Genomic DNA, 25,071 nt, shown 5'->3' with positions numbered 1-25,071 from the left:
CCCTCTTAAAAACTGGAAACAAAATCTAACCAGCAGTTATGTGGAGCTTGATAAAATCTATTAGGACATATACTAGATGCCTCTCTTCTCACTCCAATTACAGATTTGTTTCATTCATCTTCTGTATTTTACTTATGGTTGTGAATTTTTTTCTCCTCTTTTTTCCCTGGGTAGGTAGTAGGAGTAAAGAAATTGTTGTGGAAACTTTGCTTTGCAGATACTGTCACCAGGTTATATTTTGGCTTCTGGAATTGTCTAAATCACATGGAGAGGAAATAAATATATACATTTAGAAGACTGTATAAGCATAATTAATATCATTTGATAATGAAGAGATTCTAAGTGCAGATGATTGTTTTCTAATGCTAAATACAATTAGTCAAAGAAAAATAGAATTTTTATTAGTTTTGAACTATAGAGCAAATGTCAGTGAAATTATACTGTTAAATCTTATGTCAACAGTAAAATTATGGAATTTACGTGGTAGAAAAGTGCCAACACAATCACTAACTCCTAATATTAAGTGAGCTATGATTCAGTTTATAGTTGTGGTACCCTTTTCTTTGCCCTTATCCTTCACAGCTAATTAATCACTGCTAATTCTGCCTTGAGTATAACAGACGACTTCAGAGACAGGTGATACTTGAGGTATGCTTTGAAGGGAGGGCCAGTTATGATCAAATGGAAATAAAGGAGGGAAGAGATAGAATGGGAAAATGATGAGAAGATATAGGCAGTCAGATATGTTGAGAAATTATAAGTAAACTCAGTAGGTAGAACATGAAAAATGTTGGAAGGTAGATATAGAAGTTAAAGTCCTGTGAGATCATTACTGGTCAAAAAAGTAACATTAATGAATTGATACTTTTCTATGCTAATGCATGTATAACAAGCAGTTGATGGTTTTAAAGCAGTGGTTTGAAGTATTATGACCTAAAAAATAAAATAAATAAAAAATGTAAACTTAAATAAAAATAATTAAAAATTAAATAAATAAAAATTAAAAATAAATTTTGTTGAAATAGTATGGCCTATGTTTTTAAGAGGTAACTTACATAATAATACAAAGCTGTGGTGGAAGAGGGAGAAAAGGAAGCAAATAGATAAACTAAGCAATTCTTGAGGCAAGTGAGGATTAAAACTTGAATATGGAATGTGTTAGTAGGAGAGGGGAGAGGAACAGATTTCACAGGCTTGTCAGAGGAAGAATCACAGAATTGTGGAAAGGAGAAGATGCTGTAGATTGTGGCAGAGGTTGATGAATTCAGTTTATTGTCTAGATTCAGGGCTAAATAAGTGATTTTTTTTTTATTTAACTAGATTATATATATATATATATATATATATATATATATATATATATATGCCAGAGAAATATTTTGAAATGCACCAAAAATACCATAGAGAAGTAACAAAGTAAAATAAAAATGTAGACTTCAGAAGAACCTGTAAAATATGGTTTGAGTTCTTTTTTTCTAGCATAGGATATTCACTATCTCCATAGATAATGGTAAACACAACCAAACTGAAACCAGTGTATAAAATATGAAGCTAATAATTCAAACTGTAAATAATTTAAGGCAAAATTAATAGGTTAATACAAAAAAAACCCCAAAATTAACTATGAGGACATTTTCAGTTCCAAGGAATTTTTGTTACTGTCATTAAAAAAAGAATGAAAAATATGGTTGAGAAGCATACATTCTATTTCTGATTCTGCAATTGATTTGTTTCATGTTTTAAGACACATTCTTTAATTAAAAAAATTATTTAAAGATTTTTATTTATTCATGAGAGACAGAGAGAGAGACAGAGAGAGAGAGAGAGAGAGAGAGAGAGAGACAGAGGCAGAGACACAGGCAGAGGGAGAAGCAGGCTCCATGCAGGGAGCCTGATGTGGGACTCTATCCTGGGACTCCAGGATCACTCCCTGGGCAAAGGCAGACACTCAACTGCTGAGCCACTCAAGCTTCCCTAGGACACATTTCTTAATCTCTAATGTTCTTGAATCTAAAATGAATATCATCAGAGTTACCTTTATATCTCTTCTAAGTACAAGAAAAGAAAGAAAGAAGAGAAACATCATTAAATATCTTCTGCTTTATTGGAGAGATCATGAACTCTGGGAAAATAGCTCAGTGCTGAAATTCTGAGCACCAATCGCTTACTTGTCAAATGAGAATATTAATAATCAAATACAGATTTGTGAGAAATAAAAATTTTAAAAATATATACTTGGTAGAATTCCTATTGATTTTATTTCAAAAGAGAAGTGATTTTAAAAATTTTGTGGTAAAAAAATATGTATATGCATATATATATAATTCTGTGGTTATAAAAATATCTTATTCAGCTTCACAGAGCCATAAGACAGAAAATAAAAGTTCTTATGTTTATGCATCATTTTTGTAAAGAAAATAAAAAAACATAAGAACCCGCCTCACTCAAGCCTTATACATTTTCAGTAGTTGGGTATATTTTTTTCTAGCTCATGTTCTCTGTACATATAAGCATAGATATTGATTTAATGTTTATTATACACATATTAAATATATATAAATTGTATTTGTTTTGCAATATGTTGATCGTATTATGTATACTGATTTGTAATTTGCTTTGTTATGTAACACTGCCTGATAGGCATCTTTTTGTGTCAATACAAGTAAATCTATCCTGTTCTTTTTGATAGTTGCATATTATTCTGTGATTTCATATAACATCAGGATGATGTAGCCCAGAGAGGGGACTCCTGGGATACAGGACAGAAGGGAATGGGAGTAACAAGGTATTGGAGTTGCATGAGCATTGGAAGCCCATAGAGTGTCATTAGAAGACCTTTAAAAAACAGGCTCGAATAAGTCCTAATTTTTTTACCATATATTTTTTTAAATTTTTATTTATTTATGATAGTCACAGAGAGAGAAGAGAGAGAGAAAGAGAGAGAGGTAGAGACATAGACAGAGGGAGAAGCAGGCTCCATACACGGGGAGCCCGACGTGGGATTCGATCCCGGGTCTCCAGGATCACGCCCCTGGCCAAAGGCAGGCGCTAAACCGCTGTGCCACCCAGGGATCCCTTTTTTACCATATTTTAATGTTTTCCAATCTCAAATTTTTTCAGTTAAAAAATGTTCACTATTTTATGAAAATTTCATTATTATAAAGGTTAAATATCTCTTTTCCTATGTTTTTTAAGCTTTTGTGTTCCTCTTTTTAAAGCAACCATTCATTCCATTAGCCATTTTTTCTAATATTCATCTTTTTCCTATTGATTTGTAACATTTTCTCTTATATTAATACAATCCCTTTGCTTTTTATATATATTGTATATGTTTTCCTAGTGTGTTGTTTTTATTTTAAATGGTGGCTTGGTTTGGTTTAGGTTTTGCCATGTTGAAGATTTAATACTAGTGATAAGATCCTTTAACCCACAGTTTTTCAGGAATGAAAATTTCACTTGACATTGATGGATTATGCAACTGAGAAAGTCTTGAGATAAACAGCTAATTTTTAGATTTCTTGTTTTGAAGTAATATCATTAAAGCATCCATATTAAAGGAAAAAATATTTTAGGATACGTTTGGAGTCTTTTTTTTTTCTGGTAATTACAACCATTAACTGGGTTACACAGCTTATCTCTTCCACCAATTGATATTTTTTTATCTCAGTGAATTTCTTATGATATACACATGTGTTTACTAGGAAAGCATGTTGGATATGTGATGACCCTCTCCCTCAGAAGCATTAACTAGTTTAGAAATTGATGAAATAAAAAACACATAGTCATATAACTAATCAGCATTAAGATATAAAATATGTTTATTACCCCCAAAAGTTTCTTCATACTCCTTTATAATCAGCTGTTCTTCACACAAGCCACTGGCAACTGCTGATATATTTTCTGCTGCTTTTTGTCTTTTCAATGTATTGGAATCATGCTACATAGGCTTTCAAATCCAATTTCTTTCATTCAGCATTATTCATTTAGTACTCATCTACATTGTTACATGCATTGATATTTTATCCCTTTTTATTGCTTGATAAATTACATTCTGTGAATCTATGAATCTATTCCTGCTGATTTATCCATTCATCAGTTGAAGGACATTGATGTTTGCAGTTTTTGGTGATTAAGAATTAAGCAACATGTACAATTTTTGCTATAAATATAGTTTCATTTCTCTTGGATAAATACCAAGGGGGGGACTTCTGGTTAAATGTAAGTTTAACTTTATAAGAAATTGCCAAATTGCTTTCCAGTCTGATTCTAACATTTTCTCAGCCAAAAATGTATGAGCACTCTAGCTCTCTGCAACCTTGCTAGCCCTTGGTATTGTCAGGATTTGTTTTGTTTAATTTTGTTTGTAAGCTGTTCTAGTAGACATATAGTGGTATCACATTATAGTTTTAATTTGAAAGTACCTAATGGTAATGTTGAACACATTTTCATATGCTTATTTTTCATCTAATTATCTTCCTTGCTGAAATGTCATTCAAATTCTTTGCCTGTTTTTGAATTTGGTAATTTTTTTTGTTATGGAGATTAGGGAATAATTTATATATCCTCAGTAAAATTCCTTTATCAGATATGTGTTTTGCAAGCTGTTTGCTCCTATACCATTGCTAATGTTATCATTTTCTCAACAGTACTTTTGAAAAACAGATTTTAATTCTCATAAGGTCCAGTTTATCAGTATTTTATAATTTGAACTTTTTGCATCACATCTAAGCAACCATTGCCTAATACAAAATCATAAAGATTTGCTACTATGTTTTGTTTTAGAAGGTTTTATAGTTTAAGGTTTTATATTTCAGTATGTGATCAATTTTGAGTTAATTTTTATATTTTGTAAAGTATGGGTCAAGGTCTTTTTTTTTGCGTATGATTACCAAATTAGTCTAGGACAATTTGTTGAAAGCTACCATTTCCCCCATTGAATCAGTGAGACATCTTACTGAAAATTAACTAACCTTGAATTTGAAGATGCATCATCTTAATTACTGTATCTTATAGTAAGCTATGAACACAGGTGATGTAATGCTTTAGCTTTTTTTTTTTTTTAACAACACTTTTTGTTCTTCATCTTTTGCTTTACCATGTAAATTTTAGAATCACTTCGTCAGGTTCCACCAAAAAAGAATCCTACTGAAATTCTGATTGAGATTCATTGAATCTTTAAATCAACTAGGGAAAATTTGACATACCCAGAATACTGAGTATACCCATTCACAAGTACAATATATTTTTTTCATTTATTTAGGGTTTTTTTTGGTATCTCTCAGTACTTTGTACTTTGCTTCATATAAATCTTGTACATATTTTCTCAGATTTATACCTAAGTATTTTATAGCTTCTGGTGCTACTATGAATGATACTATTATTTAAATTTCAAACTAATGGTTTGAAATGGTTCATTGCTAGTGTATAGAAATGGTTCATTGCTAGTGTATAGAAATACAATTATTTTGTATATTGACTTCATATTCCATGACCCTGCTGGACCAAGTTAGTGGCTTATTTTTTAGTTTTTAGGGTTTTTTTTCCCTGAGGATTCCCTACATAAATAATTAAGTTGTCTGCAAATAGAATTTTATTCCCTCTTTTGCTATCTATATGCCCCGTCTTATTTGTTTTTCTTGTCTTTTCTTAATCTCTAGGAATGGCAGTATAATGTCTAATAGGAGTAGTGATATAAATATCACTGCTATGATCCCAGACTTAGTATGAGACCATTAAGTATAATGTTAGTTGTAGGTTTTTGTACGTTCTCTTTGTAAGGTTGACTTCCCTCTAACTTCTAGTTTTCAGAGTTTTTATTTGTTTGTTTATCATTAATGAATGTTAAACTCTGTCAGATACTTATTCTGTGCCTACTGAGATGACAACAAGTTTTTCTCTTTTGTCCATTAATATAATAAATTACACTGCTTCATTTTTGAATGTTGAACCAACATTGCATTTTTGGGATAACTCTCTCTTGATCATGATGTATAATCCTTTTTATATATTGTAGGATCTTATTTGCCTTTTTTATTGAGGACTTTTTCAACTATTTTTATGAGAGATATTATTCAGTTTTATTTTTACATAATGTCTGTGTTTTTCTAATATCAGATCATTATAAAGTGACTTAATATGTTCTTTATTCCTGATTTAAAAATTAAAATAACCAATTTCCTCCTTTTATGAGCTTAAAGCCCTCTCGTTATGTTCTATCACTTATAATTTTGTTGCTACATAATTGTTACATAAAAATTAATATGCTACATATTGTGTGATGTTAGTGGCTATCCACAATGAAAACTGTTGAAATAAATTACTTGCCTAAGGTTATTTTTATATCCATAGAGTAAACTTTAATACTGAAAACTAATTTGCATATATTCAGGTTATATTAATTTTTCCCATCATAGAAAGTATTCTGAGTTTAAATACTTGATAAATGTACAGATTCTGCATTTAAGCTTTGAAATATCAATTGACATTATTAGACAAATTGATGGCAGTTGGTAAGGGATATCTGATGAAACACACTTGCTTTCAGTGAAAACTTGGGCTAGAATAGTTTTTTCTGTGTCAGTGTTTTGTTTTTCTTACTTGAGGTCATATTGAGGTCATGTTAATTAGGCAACACTTCCTACTGCATTCAGAATTGTATTACTCTTTTTTTTTTATTTAAACTCAAAAATATAAAAGAATGTGAGAGCTATTTTTGTTTCTTAACATATTTTAGTATATATATTTTTTGTATATATGTATATATTAAATATTTGTTAGAACAGAAAATACTTTCAGTCTTAACATAAAGTTAAGACAACCCTCTGCCATCAAAATGCTTCAGTTGTTCTTTCTGAGGATTTAGATTCCTTAAAAATGTGGAACTGGTACAGTTCTGAAAGTCCTAAATTTATTGTGTTTAAAAGTAAGGCTGATTCATGTTTTTCAAAATGTATCACTGGAGTGATAGATAACCTGTAGCAATGTTTTTGGTTATTGGCATGTGGTATTTTCAATATAATGAAAAGACTTAGTCATTGTATCCATTGGCTTTATATTATTAGGAGACTTATCCTAAGACTGAAAACATATACAAACAGAATGCATATTTAGTAGCAGTAGGAATCTTAATCCTAAAGTTTATTTGATCTAAAACACAGACATGCTTGGGATTTCTCGAGTCTTGATTAATGGGTCCTCAGTGGGCCATTTTACCAGACAGTGAGGAGCCTTCTCAAAAAGTTTATTTTAAGCAAATAAAGAATGGAAGCACTCAAGTGTGCTTTAAGGAAAATGGCTAACAGATGAATGTAAGGTGTTGTTTTGGGTATTACCTGGTGTCTGGTACTCAGAGTATTATGCTCTATCTTCAAAATTGAGATATATGAAAATAGAGTGCTTGGTAAAACTAAAGGGACTCTTTAGAACAAATGCTTAGCCTAAGACATCCATCAGAAGCCCCAAGCATCACTACTTCAGATTCATGTTAGGGTATCTATTTTCCCCAGCACCAAATAACTGTGTTTATTTCCACACTCTGGTATGTAGCTTTTCCTCTACCTGTGAAAGTCTATGAAGAAAAATCTAATAAATAAAAGTATGAACTATATAACAATTACTGTGGCGTATATGTCTAGCGACATATTTCGTTTTTTAGGCACATTTCTCATTTTGATGTACTAATATATATGTTTGTTTTAGATTTCCTCAAGAACTGAACATGGGAAAAATAAGTGCTGAAATTATGTGGACCCTTTTTGCTCAAGATATGAAATATGCACTGGAAGGTAATTATAAATATCCATATGTCTTAGAACACATGTTTTAGGTAAATTGTGATTTTTTTTGTTCTTGATTTTAAATGTAAAGAATTGATGCATTAAAATGCTGTGATTAATTCTAAAATTTATTTCCACATTGTAGGCAAATAGAAGTCTCTGAGTATATAGAAGCCCTAAAAAACATACATGTTTAATCAAGTCATCTAAGTTGCACGATCATAAGTATTTCACTCATAGTATAATACTCAGATGTATGCGTACCATATGGCAGTTCATTTACCAAAGCAAGCCATATTGAAACGTGAGTAAGTAATATTAGTCCAGAAATTTGTCTAGATAGAGTTGAAAATTGTATCCATGGCTATGAAAGTTAAAATCTGACCAAAGTTTTCAAAAAGACAATGGCAAGGCTCTTTGCCAGAAACTTTGTTCTCAATAAGTCCAAATCTCATAAGGGAAATAGAGATCTTAAAATAGAACTCTAGGGGCACCTGCGTTGCTCACTAGGTTAATCTTATAACTCTTTTGGTTTGGGCTCAGGTCATGATCTCAGGGTGGTGAGATCCAGCCCCCTATCCAGTGTGGTCAGCTGTGCACTCCGCATGGAGTGTGCATGGGATTCTTTCCCCATTCCTCTCACTCCCTTTCGGCTCCTCTCCCTGCTCACATGCATGCGTGCATGTGAGTGCACACATTCTCTCTCTCTCTCCAAATAAATAAATAAATATATACACATATACATATATACATATGTATATATATTTAAGATATATATCTTAAATAATCTTTAAAAAATAAAATAGAACTCTAAGTTAAAATATTTTGTCAAATATCCTTTGAGCTCTCACATTGTTTAGTATTACAGAACCAGAAGCCAGCCTAGGTTTCCTGTCCTTTAGGAACTTACAGTCTAGAGGAAAACTTTCTTTCCATTTGTTCAACAATATATGTTGAGCCCCTAAATGCTAAATATCCATCCTTGTACTCAGGGTGGAGGATAGAGCAGTGAACAAGATGTCCATGGTCCCTGCCCTCAGCAAAATTATGGAGGGAAGCCACAGTTGCTATGAGGTGATTGAGGTTAATGATAATAGAATGTCTGGAGGAAAAGCATCTAACTCAGATTTGGGACAGGAGAACAATGCAGACTTTCTAGAGGAACTTCCTCTGAAAAAGTGTTATTATTCTGACAAAGATCTGAAGTACAAGTAGGAGTTAGTTCTGGGAAGAGATGAGCAAGAAGCATCTTTGTGCTGTCCTGGCAGAGGACAGAGCATTGGCGATTAGAGTGAGCACAAGGTACATTTGAGAAAAGTGCAGGCAGTCCTGTGAGCAAGAGGTAGCAAGAAGAGAGGCTGGAGAAATTGTCAGGGACCAGCATGCAGGACCTGGTGGGCCATGGTGAGGAGTTTGACTCTCTGCTAAGAAAACAAGAAACAGGGATGCCTGGTGGCTCAGTGGTTGAGAGCTTGCCTTTGGCCCAGGGCATGATCCTGGAGACCCAGGATCGAGTCCCACATCGGGGTCCTTGCATGGAGCCTGCTTCTCTCTCTGCATGTGTCTCTGCCTCTCTCCCTCTCTGTGTCCCTCCTGAATAAATAAATAAAATCTTAAAAAGAAAAAAAAAAGAAAAGAAACAGTAAAGGGATTTCAGAGGTACATATCTTGTTCAGATTTGCAACTTAGAATAAGCATTTTGACTGTAATATGAAAATAGATTAATAGGTAAGACTGGTTCAGAGTTCGTGCTCATTGTATCACTGTTTTGTTTGTTTGTTTTACCTTTGCTAAAATGTAAACATCATGTATCAACCCCATTCTCTTTGGGTTTTTTTTTTTTTTGCCTCCCACCAACCACATCCTTTCACACCCCTCTGCTTCAGTTCTCTCTCTGAAATCTAGGAAACTCTTAAGTCAAATGGCAAGCACCAGTACACTAGGCCAATACGTTTCTTCAAATAGCATGTGCTCCCTTGGTTCTATTCCTTACACTCCCCCATCCTTCTCTAATGTCTTTCTGGCATCTCAAACTTTATAAAATCGACAAAGAATTCTTAATTTCCTCTGTCAAAATCCACTTCTTCCTCCTGCACATATTGCAGTACTGACGTGACCATTTATCCAGTTACTCAGGTCAAACATGTAGGGTTTTTGTGGATTCCTTTCTTTTCCACATCACATTCTAAGTTCTTTGGGCTTTTCCACCAGCTGGCTTATTTCCTTGACTTCTCTTCCCAGCAATCTTCAGCAGTAGCCATGTGGGGCTCAGTTTAGTGTCATTTCTTCTCAGGATCCAAAGTCACTGCCAGGAATAACCTTATTATTTTAATCGGTTGTATAGCAAGCAATTACTATCTTTTATTTGTGTCTGTGAGTGTACATTTTATTGCTTCTGAACAGTCTATTTTCTTCACCACAACGTAATTTTTTTGGCTATAGTGATACCTACAAAATAGAAACTACAGTAACTCCTTGTTAAATAAAGACTTTACTGGGTAATCCTAGCTCATTGGAGTAGGAAGCAGAGGAGGAGAGACTTCCACTTGTGATCTTTTACTGTGTGATGTTGAGAACATTCCAAGAAGTCAACAACTTTGTGTGTCATCACTCTGACCTGTAACCTGAAACATTCACATTGGATCAGAGGGGTGGGCAATGGACAGGGAGACTCCTGCCCACATTTTGGAAGAATCTGATTATTTTAAACCATTCCAAGGTGGCACTACTTTCCAGTACACATTTTATTTAGGCAAGTCCTCTCTTTGCTCATGTAGTAACATTTGTGTAACTAATGGATGTTTTATGTTACATTTACTTTTAAAAATAAGTAGTTACTTTAGAAAATTAAACATAGTATTTCTGTTAAGGAACTTAATCTCAAAAATTCAATATTTGTTCAAAACATCAATGGAAATAGGAATGCTACAGGTAAAGTGTCTATAACTTTGATTAGATGCTTACTGATTATAGATTAAAAATTTTGTATAAGCAGAGTATCCCAAAATGCTGAGATTGTATCATCAAAAATCAGATCCAAGACCAAGAGTAAATAATCTTGCAATTATCTTAGCTTTTTTTTTTGAGACAAGAGTCTCCTTCTTAAATTTTATTTTTTAAATAGCAGTTTTATTAATTAATTAATTATTTTTAAAGAGCAGTTTTAGTAAGAAGTAATTCATATACCATACAGTTCAACCAACTTAAAGTGTACAACTCAATAGTTATTACATTTGCACATTCACACAGATTTTCAAGAAGGCATGATAAATATAGAAAGGGAGTAACATGGATTGCAGTTCATGATTTACGCATCTACTTCTTACACCAGAATAGAAGACTTTTGAGTTCAAAGATTGTTTTCCTTCATTTTTGTACTTATTGAACCGTAATAGAAACTCACTATGTGTTTGATTACTTGAAGTGAATTGCAAATGGGACAATCCTATACATGGCACCTTGGAGACAAGGATAGCGTACCTGCAGTACAAACTAAACATTTGTGGAATTGCAAGTTGGGAAGCAACAAGATATCTGAGTCTTAACTTCAGAAAGCTTTATCATGCTCTGCAACCTTGGGCAATTATGCTACTTCAAACCTTGATTTTCTTTTCTATGAAAAAGGCCATAGGAGTCCCCAGGTTGGTGAGAGGCTTGCACAATATGTTAAATGCACTTTTCAAACAAAAGCACTATGCTAATGGGATGAGACTATCACTATTTTTATATAAAGAGGAAAAGATCTGTCAAATTCTCAAAGCAGTCTCCTTCAGGGGTCATTTAAGGTTTAAACCCCTAGGAGAATATTCATGTGAATTTACTCACTTTCTCTCCCTTCTTTCTTTTCAGTATTTCAGTCTAATAGGTGGCCTCAAGAAAGGTACTCCACCCTTTTAAAAAATGTGGCATGAATAATAATTACTAGAGAAAATGAGGACTAAGAATGCCTCATAGAGTAGAGAGCATATACTTAAAACACTTATCTGGAAGGTTCTTTTGCACATTGATAGTAATGTCTGATTCTCCCTATTTGCCTTCTAGAACATTGTTAATATTGACTATGGAGTAATGCTTTGGACTGTTGATCTAGAAAGATTCTGTTATTACATAATTTGGGCTACATAGTTTGTCTTGTGACTAAAGTACCTTAGCCCAACTTGTGAGAGACTGTACTGAAGTCAGGTCAGCAGAGAGGAACCAGTTAGAACTTCAGGACTTGTAGCTCTTTGGAGCTTTTTGCTCTACTTCATGAACTTCATGAACTGCTATAAAAGAAGTAATCTAATTTAAAATGAAACAACTTTTCCCAAACTTTACTCAAGCTGTATGCGCCGACTTATTTTGTTAACATTTGACATTGGCCACCTCACAAGTGTGATAGTAATTCATTTGATCACCATGGTGATAACTTATTGAATAAAACCAGCATAAATTTTACAAATTAAAAGAAGATGTACTTTATGTGAAAAAGGGAGCACAGGAAGGGAGAAAAATGTGAAACAAAGTTGGTTTATGGAATTTTTTTCTAAATAATTTATTCTAAAAACTCTTGTAGTCTTTACTCTGGCAGGTACAAATGTAGGTTTTGCAGTAATTTAGACCAAGGTCTGAGTTCAGGCTTTGCTACTTTCCATTAACTTCTTGGCTCTTATTTTGTACAATTTATTAAACTCAACAAGCCTTACTTTCCACATGTATTAACAAGGGACAAAAATACCTACCTTATAAATTATTGTAAGGAGAAATAATAAGACAGAGAGAGATGGGTGTGAAGGGGATGATTTCCTAGCACATAATAAATACTCAACAAACATTAGCCATTATGACAGATTTGAAGATTATAATTTAATAAACAAGAACTTGGAAATGATTTATAATACCACCAAAATGTCTAGATGCCTATAAGTGACTAAAATGTTTAATTGGTTATTCCAGTTGACTGCAGACATTGAGTCTGTCATCTTGATATCCACAGAATTTGTTTGCCTGCCAATTCTCAAATCAGGACAGTCCTGTTCAGGGCACTTGATTGTGTAACATATGTCTGTGTCTTCAAAGTCTTCATTATGAGCAAACCCTGCTAGGCCTCAAGATAGCAGCCAGATGGTAGACTGGGTCCACAAGGATTCAGGTGGTTTCTAATTAATAGTTCTGTAAGAGTGTTTGGGATTCTTTTAAACACTGATTCTTAAATTGGGATTTGTGGCTGATCTTCAAGTCCTATCCTGAAATGGCATCCACATTGAGGAAAGGGTGGGATGGGAGAGGGGTGTTTAAGGCATTTGTCACATTCTTAAATGAATCTTTGAATAGAAAAACAGTCAGTGAAAATCAATTGGTGAAAAATTAGTTTTACTTTAATCACTTAAGCCAAGATAAAATTAATTACAATATGTAACACACAATTGTCTTTCACCTAGCATTAGTAAAGTCTCCCATATCAGTGCTCCTCAAGCTTTAGTTTCCCCACTTGTCTCCTGGGAATCTTGCTAAAACATGGATTGAATAGATTTTGGGAGGAGATAGTATACTCTTAATTTTTAAGAAAATCTGAGATGATACCAGGCAGCTGGATGGTGCACCACCTACTGAGTATAGCAAGGCTTCAATGCTGTTGTTGAAGTAACATGATATTCTGAACAGTTTGCCTTTTTATGACTGATCTTTGTTGTCTGCTATTTAGTTATTATGTTGGACCTCACCAATAGAAGAAAATTCTCAGACTGTTTTTGTAGTTTTTCAACATATCATCATCCTAGTAAGCAAATCTATGGCCATTAATTTTTCTTCACACTTTCCCTGTGCTATCTAATTTTAACTTATAATTCAAATATTTTTATATTAAATATCTTTGAGTGTTCTTCACTCTCTTCATATTTATTGTTTAGCTCTTCTCAAAGAAGTATGATCTCTCTCTATTGCTCATCACCCAAATGCAGGTGTCCGGCCACCCTGATGTTTAAGAACATTGTTCTTGAAGTTGTAACCACAAAGAAAATGAGAACACAGGCGCGTGGTTACCTCTCCACCCATCTTATTGACTACCTTGCCTACACCAAAAGAATTGACTTATTGCCCCATCAATTTCTCTAGCGTCATTTAAAGTATTCTCATACTTAATGTCTTTCTGATCTATCTCATACTTGGTCTAGCTCAAATTATTTCACACTTGTCATCTTTCTGGTCTACTGGTCAGCAAATTGCTGATTTTCAAGTCTGCCCTCACAAATCACTAGTTGTAAATTGATTTCAGTCCTCATTTTTAGTAAACAAGAGTAGTTTTTTACTAATTTCTACAATGAACAAAAACTCCCATGAGTAACAGGAATGTTGGTGTTTCTTAACAAGGAGGGATGGCAGGTGGCTTTCCCTCACCCTAATATGAATTATCAATATTAATATTACTTCCAGAAACAGACAACTTTTCAGTGATTCAAAGAAGTAGTACAATACATATTTGTGAAAGTATTAGCTTTTAATGGATAATGTCTTGTACCTGAAAATAAAAATTCTGTCCTGTATTTCATATGATTAATAAGTTATTTTCCTATTCTAAAAGCTGTTAAGATTTAGGTACTCTGACAATGACTACTGGAATACCACAGAGACAGTTAAACAGTGCTTGAGGACACTTTTACTTTTCTTATATTATAAAATAGCATAGTAATCATTCTAGGTACCTAAACTAAAAATTGGGAAGTCATGGTTGACTTCTTTGTTTCCTCAGCATCCAATTAGCAAATATATAGTATAAGCTCTCTATCTAAATTCTCCTCCATAATTTTCTGTTTCTTACTATTGTCCTTGTTTGGACATACATCTTTCCTGCTACCTTCATCGATAGGGTTCTTCATTTGTATATGCTTCCTTGACCACTGGATAAAATCCAAATTTCTTAGCATAGCCTGGACTGGTACCTTACTCTCCTTTCTGTATCTAATTTTAGTCCTAGTGTTTAGTACCTTCCCCATACATAGACTATATGCTCTAGCTGATTCCAACTATTTGACATTTCTCTGAAATCTTCTTATAAGTTTCTGTCTCAGGACAATGTGCATAATGCCCCCATCACTGCTCAAGCTTTTCTCTACTTGCTATCCCTAGCAAAGACTCATGTATTCTTCAAAGTTTAATTCAAAGTTATTTCTTACATTAAGTTTTTCCTGAGATTCTCGGAGAGAAATAAGTACTTCGTCCCTATTCTCCCATAATATTTTCTATTATAACATTTGTTCTTGTGTTACACTTCACAAATCTATCATTCACTATACCTTGAACTCTTACTCAACTTTGTTCAAATCTCTCAGCTCTTCCCTTTCTCTGACACTTAATACAAATGTTCTGAACCAATGAATGCATATATAAATATATACCTATGTTTACATACAGGCAAAAGAATAGCTATGTTTCATTCTCATTTTTTAGTATGTGTGCTGCTGAAGCGAGCACAATATATGTTTAATTCCCAAATGTTCATTTCCAGCCACAATTCAGTACAATCACACAAATCTGATGCAATCACTTACACAAAGGAGAACGTTTCCCAAAAATTATTTTCACCACATGTTGTGGTTTTAGCAGTTCTACGAAGTATTTAATAATTATAAATGTGAAAAAAGCCCTAAATACTTCATTTACCTACAGAAATTCAGTATATGTATGTGTGTGTATTGCCCATCCACGTATTTGAATGTTAAGGGAAGATTGTATGTTTACAATGACATTCAAGCTATACTTCCATGATAAATTGTAAAATATTTCTTGCAGTCATACTCTGTTTATTAGCCCCACCTTCATTTTTGTGACATCTTCCTAATTTTGGAATTCCAAATCTAGATTAACGGACAACAAATGAAAAAACTACAACAAATGATCACTAATTCTTGATGTTCATTACTGCAAAGAGAGAGTTCTATTCATTTAAATTTTCAGTGGCAGTTCACATGAGTCACCCCAAAACAGAGATTGGATTTTTGGATTAATATATCAGTTTAGAAGGAGCAGTTTGAGATATCATGTGTTATATTTGCCCTTCAATTCCCCTAAATAAAGGCAAGAACAAAATACATTATATGTTATATTTTTCCCCACTCCCCCAAATAAGGGCAAGAGCAAAGTGTATTTATTGGTATTTAAGTTCTGGATTCACTAGGGCAGTTGTTCTCAAAATATGGGGCCCAGCAGTCTGTTTTTTAAATAAAACCTCTAGGTGATTCTGATGCATGCTACAGTTTGAGACTATCATTTTTTTTTATTTATGAGAAAGAAGAATAGGAGAAAAATTAAAATAATAGTAAAAAGGAGAAGAGAATTAAAAAATAATTCTCAAGGAAATGGAAGGAGAAAGTCCAAGTCAAATTCATTAGCTAAAACTCAATAGGAGAAAAGTGACATGGAAGATATGGATAATTTAGCCAAGAAGGCATAGGAAAATGAACCTCTATTATAAACAAATGAAAAACTTGCTTATTTTGTTTAATCTCCTATCCAAAAGAAAAATAGAAACACATATTACATTCATGGCCTTTCTTTCTTTTTCTTTCTTTCTTTCTCTTTCTTTCTTTCTTTCTTTCTTTCTTTCTTTCTTTCTTTCTTTCTTTCTTTTGCTTGGAGTCATATTCCAATAAGAGCAAATAAATTTCCTCTAATATTTACATCTTTATTACTTTGCATGGAACAAAACTCAGTGCATTTTGAAACAGTTCATGCTTTCAGGAAACACATTACAATTAAAAATTGAGAGGAGTGGAGACGGGAAATAAATCCTTCTTACAAGGTGAGCTGGGAGTAGCCACGTGGGCACAAATATAAAAGGAAATAAAATGGAAACTGGAAATGTTCTTATAAACCCTTTGCTTTTACCTTCTAAATGTAGTATTTCTCAGACATTTTGGGATTATCCCCTATCAATGTTCAAATGACCTAAACTGGGAAGCAAGGAGCCCCTTTCACACCTACAGTAAATGCATTTCAGTTTCCTCTTCTCTGGTTAGCACCCTCTCCCCCAACAATTAAGTTTAAACTACGTGTTTTGTATTTCTGGAGAAGACCGAGAGTGTAAACTGTATGTATAATTAATCTAGAACATGCTGACTGAAATATTTAGCTTCAAAATAACAAGAAAGAAAAATAGGCATTCAGGAGTGTTTGTAATGCTATTATTCATCTTAACCTTTAACCGTCTACTAACTTGCCTTATAATATCTTTCGGTAAAAGATAATTAAAATATGTTGACCTGAGTAATATACTGAGTTCCTTTGATAGAAATGAGTGTTAGAGTAAAACCTAATTAAATGGTCCACCACTTTCTCTGGGTTCCTAATTCTCCAACTCAAAAAGTAATTACATAGCAAAAACAGGAATAAAAGTAACTTAGACTGTGGGTGTGGCCTCACTGGCCACACAAGTGGATTCATTTGCCAAATGCACCCCACGTGTGCTCTGAAATTAAGTTCAGTAGCTGTTAAGTCTGTCTTTTAACTTTAGTAAAATCCTGGGTAAATGGAAATGATTCCCCAAAAGCCCAGTGACTGTTTTTTATTTTTTAGAATGAAGAGATGGAACATCACCAGTTCAGGTATTTTAAATTGTTACATAGCCATATGTAAGTAGCAATAAGGATCTCTCTCTACCCAGATGCAGGCTCCAATAAGAAAATTCTAGTAGTATTTCACTTAATCCTGTTATTTACTTGGTATTGAAATAAAGAACAGTCATCCACACTAACAATTCAGGGGTTCAAAGGGCAACCTGAGCTTTATCACATTTTTCTCTTACCATAGTATTTGAATTTAATTTTTTTGCTGACTCAATTCAGGGTCCTGTTGTCATGAGCATAGCTGCCCTCTAGCTGTTCCGATTGGTACGTCGAGTCTTCTGATTTATTTCTTTTTTTAACTTCTGAATGTAAGTCCTCAGGAAAAAATATAAGGCAAAACACTGGGTTCTTTTTCCCTCATAGAGCACTACTACTTCACTAGCTAATCATTTATTTATATATTAGATGAGTATAAAGAATAAAATGATCAGATCACCTGCAATAGCACCAAAATAGCAAAAGGGAAACTTTCAGGCAGTTATCTAAAAAATATAAAGCTTAGGATTAGTACATCAGTTATCTATTGCTGTGTAACAAATTGTCTTAAAACTGTGTATTAAGCCCCAAAATTTTTTAATATATATCCATGATTGAATACCACTACTCTTAATGTTAATTAAATTTTGATGGCCTTTGAGAATCTGATGAAATAGGCAGGCTCTATTAGCAAAAGATTCATGTAGCATATACCTACAAAATGTGCATATTTCCTTCCAGGAAAGAGTATATAAGTATCCCACAGTCCATTCGCAGACTTCCTCTGGCAACCTATGAACCTTTGCTTTGCTAGAGTACTGGTTTTCCTTGGATCAGCATCACTACCATCACCTGGGAGGGAAGTTGTTAGAAATGCAAATTCTCATGTCCCACCTAGACCTACTAAGTCAGAAACTCTAAGAAGAGGGTTCAGCAATCCCAGCTTTAACAAGACCTCAAAATGAAACCAATATGTGCTAAAGTTTGAGAACCACTGCTCTAGAAGGCTGGTGTCTAGCAGGCTGGTGTCTAGAAGCATTTGATCAACTAGTGACTGACCCAGGTTCACGGTTCTGGATAGATATCTCACTGTTCTTGTTTCATCATCATCTGAGTAGAAATTCTCTTTTGTTAAAACTTAATTCTTTGGGAAAAAAATGATCACTAAAATAAACTTGATCACTGGTATTCATTCAGGTATTCATTAAACCAAAATATATGCCATTTATTCAATAGATATACATTGAATGCTTGCTCTGTGTCAGGTATGCAAGGCCTGATATAACACACAAAATATGCAAGAGTCCTGACCACTGCCTCAAGGAACTTTTTTTTTTTTTTAGGAACTTTTTACAGTAAGGAAATAATTACCCAAATAAATATATAATTAGAAAATTTAACCAGTGCTGTGAATGAAACATGTGCCTATGAGACATCTTGAATATAGAGGTTAAAAATAAATGTCTAGGACTAAAACCTTGCTAATCAAATCCTATTCCTATCCTGTCCTTTCCCATTTCAGCAGAGGATGCCACCATCATGTAGTGTTTGGACATCATCTTGGATTTCTTTCTCTTATTCTACCACCATCTCCAAACATACAACATACACAAATCTGTAAATAAATGATAGCTGTTCTAGTTCCAAAACCTCTCTACCTCTCTACCTTTCTCCATTTCTACTACCTCCAACTAGTTGTAGCCACACACACACTTTTGCTTTGATAGCTGTAATAGCTCCCTAAATGGTTTGCACACTTTCATTATGCTCATAGCTTCCAGACTGACCTGCACAAACTTAAAGATTTTATTTTTAGGGACACCTGGGTGGCTCAGTGGTTGAGCATCTGCCTTTGGCTCAGGGTGTGATCCCGGAGTCCTGGGATAGAGTCCCATGACGAGCTTCCTGCATGGAGCCTGCTTCTCCCTCTGCCTGTATCTCTGCCTCTCTCTCTCCCTCTCTCTGTGCCTCTCATGAATAAGTAAATAAAATCTTTTAAAAAAGAGATTGTATTTTTATTTATTTATTCATGAGAGACACAGAATGAGAGGCCAGACATAGGCAGAGGGAGAAGCAGGCTCCCTGTGGGGAGCCTGATGGGACTATCCCAGGACTCTGGGGTCACACCCTGAGCCAAAGGCAGATGCTCAACTACTAAGCCACCCAGGTATCCCACAAACTTAAATTAGATCAAGGCATTCTCTGGCATATAAAAGCTTCCCAAATCTGCCCCTTTCAATAGACCAAAATCCATTTTTTTTTTACCATGGTTTCTACTGCACTATGTAATCTACCCATCCCTTCAACTTCACTTATTTACATTCTTCTCACTTATCTCTAGCCACACTGTCTTCATACCTATACCTCAACTGGGCCACATTTTTTTGCACATCAGAACATTCGTTCTTGTTCTTCCACCTATAAAGCTCTTCCCTACTCTCTATATGACAGGGTCTTTCCCATCATACAGATCTCACTTCCCATATCATCTCTTTTCATAACCAGTCCTGACCATCTTGTCTCTCACTACATTTCTACAAATCATCCCTATTTCCCCTGCAGCACTTACTGTATCTAAATTTAGCCTAGTTATTTATTCATATGTTTACTAATTTTTTTCTCTTTGTCCTATAGCACTGTTTGTAAGTGTTTGGGTCATAGTCCAAAGTAAAAACTACATTTTTGCAGTGACACAGTATACATACACACATACACACATACACACACACACATACACACACACATACAGATACACAAAAGTTTCATGAAATGTGGATTCTTGACAGGAATAGAGGTGAAAAACTCTAAAAATTTCTTATTCTATTTTTTCACTTCCATATATATTATATATAATATTTTATAGATTTCATTCATATATATAAATGTATAGAATGTTTATATATAAGCATTTATTTGAATTCTAGTTATAATTCTCTAAATTGATTTCATTACCTACTGATGATTTGGGGCCAGCAGTTTAAAAACACTGCTCTTAAACTTAAAATAAGCCCCAAGGAGTCAGAAATTTTAATCCCATTTACAATTGTACCCTCATTACTAGGCCATGGTGGATAATCAAATAATAATAATCTTTCAATCATTTAATAATACTTTGTGCAGTAAGTCTTAGGTCCCACAAAAGAACGTCAGATATATTTTCTAATTCGTGAATTTTCATTTGCCAATAGAGCATATATGAAATTTCACCTATATTGTTAGGGAATTTGACACAACTTGGGGCTGACTTTAGTGTACTGAGTTCTCTTAAATATCTATAATGAGAATGATTTATTTAGGCATCAACTTTTTTTCCCCTTAAGACTATTTAAGATATTCCTGGCCAATTATCACACCTCTTGGGCAAAATATTTGAATGGAGCACTTGAATGTGGAAGTCTGTAGTAGGTCATAATTACCAGGAGGAAAATGTAGTAAGAATACAATCAAGAAAATAGTGTTGGCATTTGCAGAAAACAAAGGAATACTTTTGTATATGTCAGTATCATAAATGGTAAATTATTTACTTATATGAAAAATCTATATTTAGCTCTTTAATTTTTGTCTTCCTACTATAAACCTTTCAGCCATATCTCATCTGCAGAAGGTGAAAAAAAGAAAAGCAAAGAAGTGATAAAATCTTGATTAGATTTTCCTTCCTTATTAGTAGCATTTGAGAATAAAAAGCTTAGAGAAATAAAAGTAATTGTTAAAAACTACTTTAGAAAAACCCAATTCTGGGGTACCTGGGTGGCTCAGTCAGTTGTGTCTGACTTCAGCTCGGGTCATGATCTCAGGGTCCTGGGATCAAGCCCTGCATTCGGCTCTCTGTTCGGTGGGGAGTCTGCTTCTCCCTGTCCCTCTCTCTCACATAAATAAATAAAATCTTTTTAAAAAAAAAAGAAAGGAAAAAGAAAAGCTCAACTCAAACAGGCAATATAAATACTTAAATATCTACAGTAGATGTGAGAAATAGTATTAATAGACCCAAATGCAAACAAGGACTCGAATACTTGGTTATTCTTTTCTCAATGACTGTAGTCTCTCTTACTGATACTATTTAGAAAAGTTTCTGCATCTCTTGAGAAGTTAATGTAGATCAATTGCCTTCACATTTGCTCTATGGGATACTAGGTTGAAACTTCAGAGACTACTTTGTGGTCTGTGTTAATAAAGGCAGTTGTGTAGGTCAGAAGTCTAATGTGAGTGTCTAGGCACAATTATGGTATTGGCAAGACTGCCTTTTTTTCTGGAGGGTCTAGGGGAAAATCCATTTCTGTGACTTTTAGAAGCTTCCTGATTTTAGAAGCTTCCCACATTTCTTGGCTTATGGCCACCTTCCATCTTGAAAGTCAGCAATATGTATTCAAGTCTGTCTGACACCCAATCACTCTGACACTGACTCTTCTCCTTCCCTTTTCCACATTTAAGTACCCTGGCAATTACATTAGGCCTATCTTTAAATCCAAGATAATTTCCTTGCCTTAAGGTCAGCTTATTAAGAGACTTAATTCTAACTACAAACTTCATTTTTGTTTGACATATAACAGAACATACAGGTTCTGAGGATTAGGATATGAATATTTTTCCCATTTGAGGAGAGTGTGGAATTATTTTGCTGAACATAGTAATCTGGGCATGGCTCAACTGGGTCCTCTGACTTTGGAGTCTCTTACAAGGCTGATATCCAGGTATCATTCAAGACTGTGGTCACATCTGAAGGTTCAACTCTGCTTCCACACTCTTTCATGTAGTAGTTGGCGAATTTAGTTTTTCAGAAGTTATTACACTGATGGCCTAACTACTTTCTTGGCAGTTGGCCAGTGACACCATTTTTAGTTCCTGGCCAGGTAGGCCTCTCCAATATGACCTCTTTCTTCATCAAAGTGTGGAAGCCAAGAAAGCCATAAAGAGAGGTTGTTACTGATTGAAATTCATAATCTCTTATAACCCAATCACAAAAGTGATATCTCATAACTTTCATTGTAGTCTACTTACAAAGTAAATAAATCACTAGCTTTAGTCTAGAGTCAAAGAGAAGGGATTACCCAATTGTGTGAATATCAGAATGTGGGGATGTCTTGGGGTTGTTTTAGAGGATGTCTTCCACTTAATAGCAAAGAACACTAGCTTTACTCAGACGGAGTATAAAAACTGTCACCACTACTTACTATCCTTATGACATTGAACAATTGTCATGTCAACTCTGTTCATCAACTTACTTAACTAAGAAATTATATCATTGTGAAGATTGAATGGATGTTATAAGCAAAGTGGTTAGACAGTTGCTTGGCACTTAGGAATAACTACTTGATGAATATTAGCTTTGGTGATGATTAGTCTTCATTTAAACAGAGGGTTCAATGTGAAAACATGAGTTGTTTAGATATATTATAAAGCCTTATGTAAATTAAGAATCTATATATTTCTTTAATGACCTAAAAGCTCATTTTTTCTCCTAGTAAAATCTAGAGAAAATATGGAATATATATATAATATATATACATATATATATATATATATATATATATAAGATTTTATTTAACACCAGAGGATATTTTTTTTTTAAATTTTTATTTATTTATGATAGTCACAGACAGAGAGAGAGAGAGAGGCAGAGACACAGGCAGAGGGAGAAGCAGGCTCCATGCACCGGGAGCCCGATGTGGGATTCGATCCTGGGTCTCCAGGATCGCGCCCTGGGTCAAAGGCAGGCGCCATACCGCTGCGCCACCCAGGGATCCCAACACCAGAGGATATTACAGAATAATTTATTCTTTCTCCGTTGAAATAGTATTATTTTTTTATTGAAAAAAGTAATTATAGGGGATCCCTGAGTGGCTCAGTGGTTTGGCGTAGCCTTTGGCCCAGGGCGTGATCCTGGAGACTCGGGATCAAGTCCCATGTTAGGCTCCCTGCATGGAGCCTGCATCTCCCTCTGCCTGTCTCTCTCTCTCTCTCTCTCTCTCTCTCTCTCTCTGTGTGTGTGTGTGTGTCTCTGTCATGAATAAATAAATAAAATCTTTAAAAAAAAAGAAAAAAGTATAGAAATTTGGAAGATATAAACACAGAAAAAGAAATTAAAGTCACTCAGTCCTATTATTCAGAAATTATATGTATAAACATGTAAATATAGTACATATATACACATTTATGTATAGTTTCACAAATTTGTCATATGAAAACTTTCATATCTTTAATTTTTATATTACAACTAACCAAAATACTTTTGTTAAAGATTTCATTTATTTTTTCATGAGAGACACAGAGAAAGAGACAGAGACACAGGCAGAAGGAGAAGCAGGCTCCATGCAGGAAGCCTGGCATGGGACTCGATCCCAGGTCTCCAGGATCACACCCTGGGCTGAAGGCGGTGCTAAACCACTGAGCCACCTGGGCTGCCCTCAAAATACTTTTTATGTGAAAATATCCTATTACTTTATTTTTTAGGTGTTTTTTTTTTTTTTTTTTTTTTTTTTTTTTTTTTTTTTTTTTACACATGTCATCCCTGATCTTGGTTATTTGTCCAGGATATATCTGTAAATATCATTAGGAAGTGTACATGGTTATATATTTTAAGCCCTTGCATGTCTGAAGATATCTCCATGTTGAACTTGAATGACAACTTCACCCAGTATCTAATTCTTGGGTCATACTTTGTTTTCTTTCAGAACTCTATAGACATTTCTCTATTAGCTCATGGTGTTCAGGGTTATCGTAAAGGAATGTAAGACCAGAATAGTTTTTTTTTCTTTCCAAACAATCTGTTGTGTTTTGTTTTAGCCTAGATGCTTATGATTTTAAACATTTATTTCCAAGTTTGAAAATATGTTGAAGGGTTGCTTTCATTGTTAATTTTGCCTGGTATTCAACAAGATCTTAAAATTTCTTTACTTAGTTCTTCAAGTCTGAAAACATCGTTCTATTGTCGCTTTGCTTTGAATTGACAAAAATCAAATCACATCACTCTTAAGACTCGTAACCCTCCTCACGCTCAGAATGAAATCTCAAGCCCTTACCCTGGACATAAGGCTCTACACAGTTGCTGGTAGCTTCTCTTTGAACTCATCTCTGTCCACCCTCAGCTGGTTCCTTCTCCTCAGCCATTCTGACCCCCTCGCCCTTCCCAATTATATCAGATAGATCTCTCCCTCAGGTTCTCTGCATGTACTATTCCCTCTGCCTGCAGTGCTTTTATCCTCAATATCCACTTCAGGTATCTGAAAAGGAAGTCCTTGCCACTTATAAAACAGGAAAACAGAACCACCTCCGATATATCACATAAACATGATTGATTGTTTATTGCCCATTTCCCCTGTGGAATATAAGCTTCATGAGATCAGGGACTCCTCTGTTTTTTTTTTTTGCTGCTATAAATCTAGCATCTACAAAATTACCTTGGCACATGGTTGCTAAGTACTTAACAAATGTATGTTTTATGAATTATTTCCTCAATTTAGTTTCTTGGCATTCTGTCTATGCCAGATCTAAAGTGGACAGAAGCAAGCATATTTGCAGGATCCTCAGGCAGTGTATTCTTTTAGCCCCGTGTGTGGTTCCCAAAAGATTGATGGAGCCCAAGTACATCCTTACTACTCCATAGGGCTCTTGCCTCTTGTCCCACCTCTTCTGGGTTGTGTGGTTAATCAATCAAGTATTGATGGGTTGCTACCTCTCTGTTAACAATTGTTACCTCATATGTCTCCTTCCTTTCACTTAGTCCC

At 34.3% G+C, this 25,071-nt stretch overlaps 1 protein-coding gene across 2 annotated transcripts in view; it reads left to right on the top strand.

Moving 5' to 3' along the window:
- Positions 1–25,071, top strand: part of UNC13C (unc-13 homolog C) — a 546,797-nt gene that overhangs the window by 354,642 nt on the left and 167,084 nt on the right. For both annotated transcript variants that reach the window (XM_055319980.1, XM_055319979.1), the window contains one exon: positions 7,699–7,784. In XM_055319980.1, coding sequence (XP_055175955.1) covers positions 7,699–7,784 — 86 coding nt within the window. The remainder of the gene's footprint in view (positions 1–7,698; positions 7,785–25,071) is intronic.

Source organism: Nyctereutes procyonoides, unplaced genomic scaffold (assembly GCF_905146905.1).
Source record: "Nyctereutes procyonoides isolate TBG_1078 unplaced genomic scaffold, NYPRO_anot_genome, whole genome shotgun sequence".
In the NCBI taxonomy this organism is placed as follows: domain Eukaryota; kingdom Metazoa; phylum Chordata; class Mammalia; order Carnivora; family Canidae; genus Nyctereutes; species Nyctereutes procyonoides.
The sequence above is the reverse complement of the archived record's forward strand: the minus strand, read 5'-3'. Positions and strand labels throughout refer to the sequence as shown.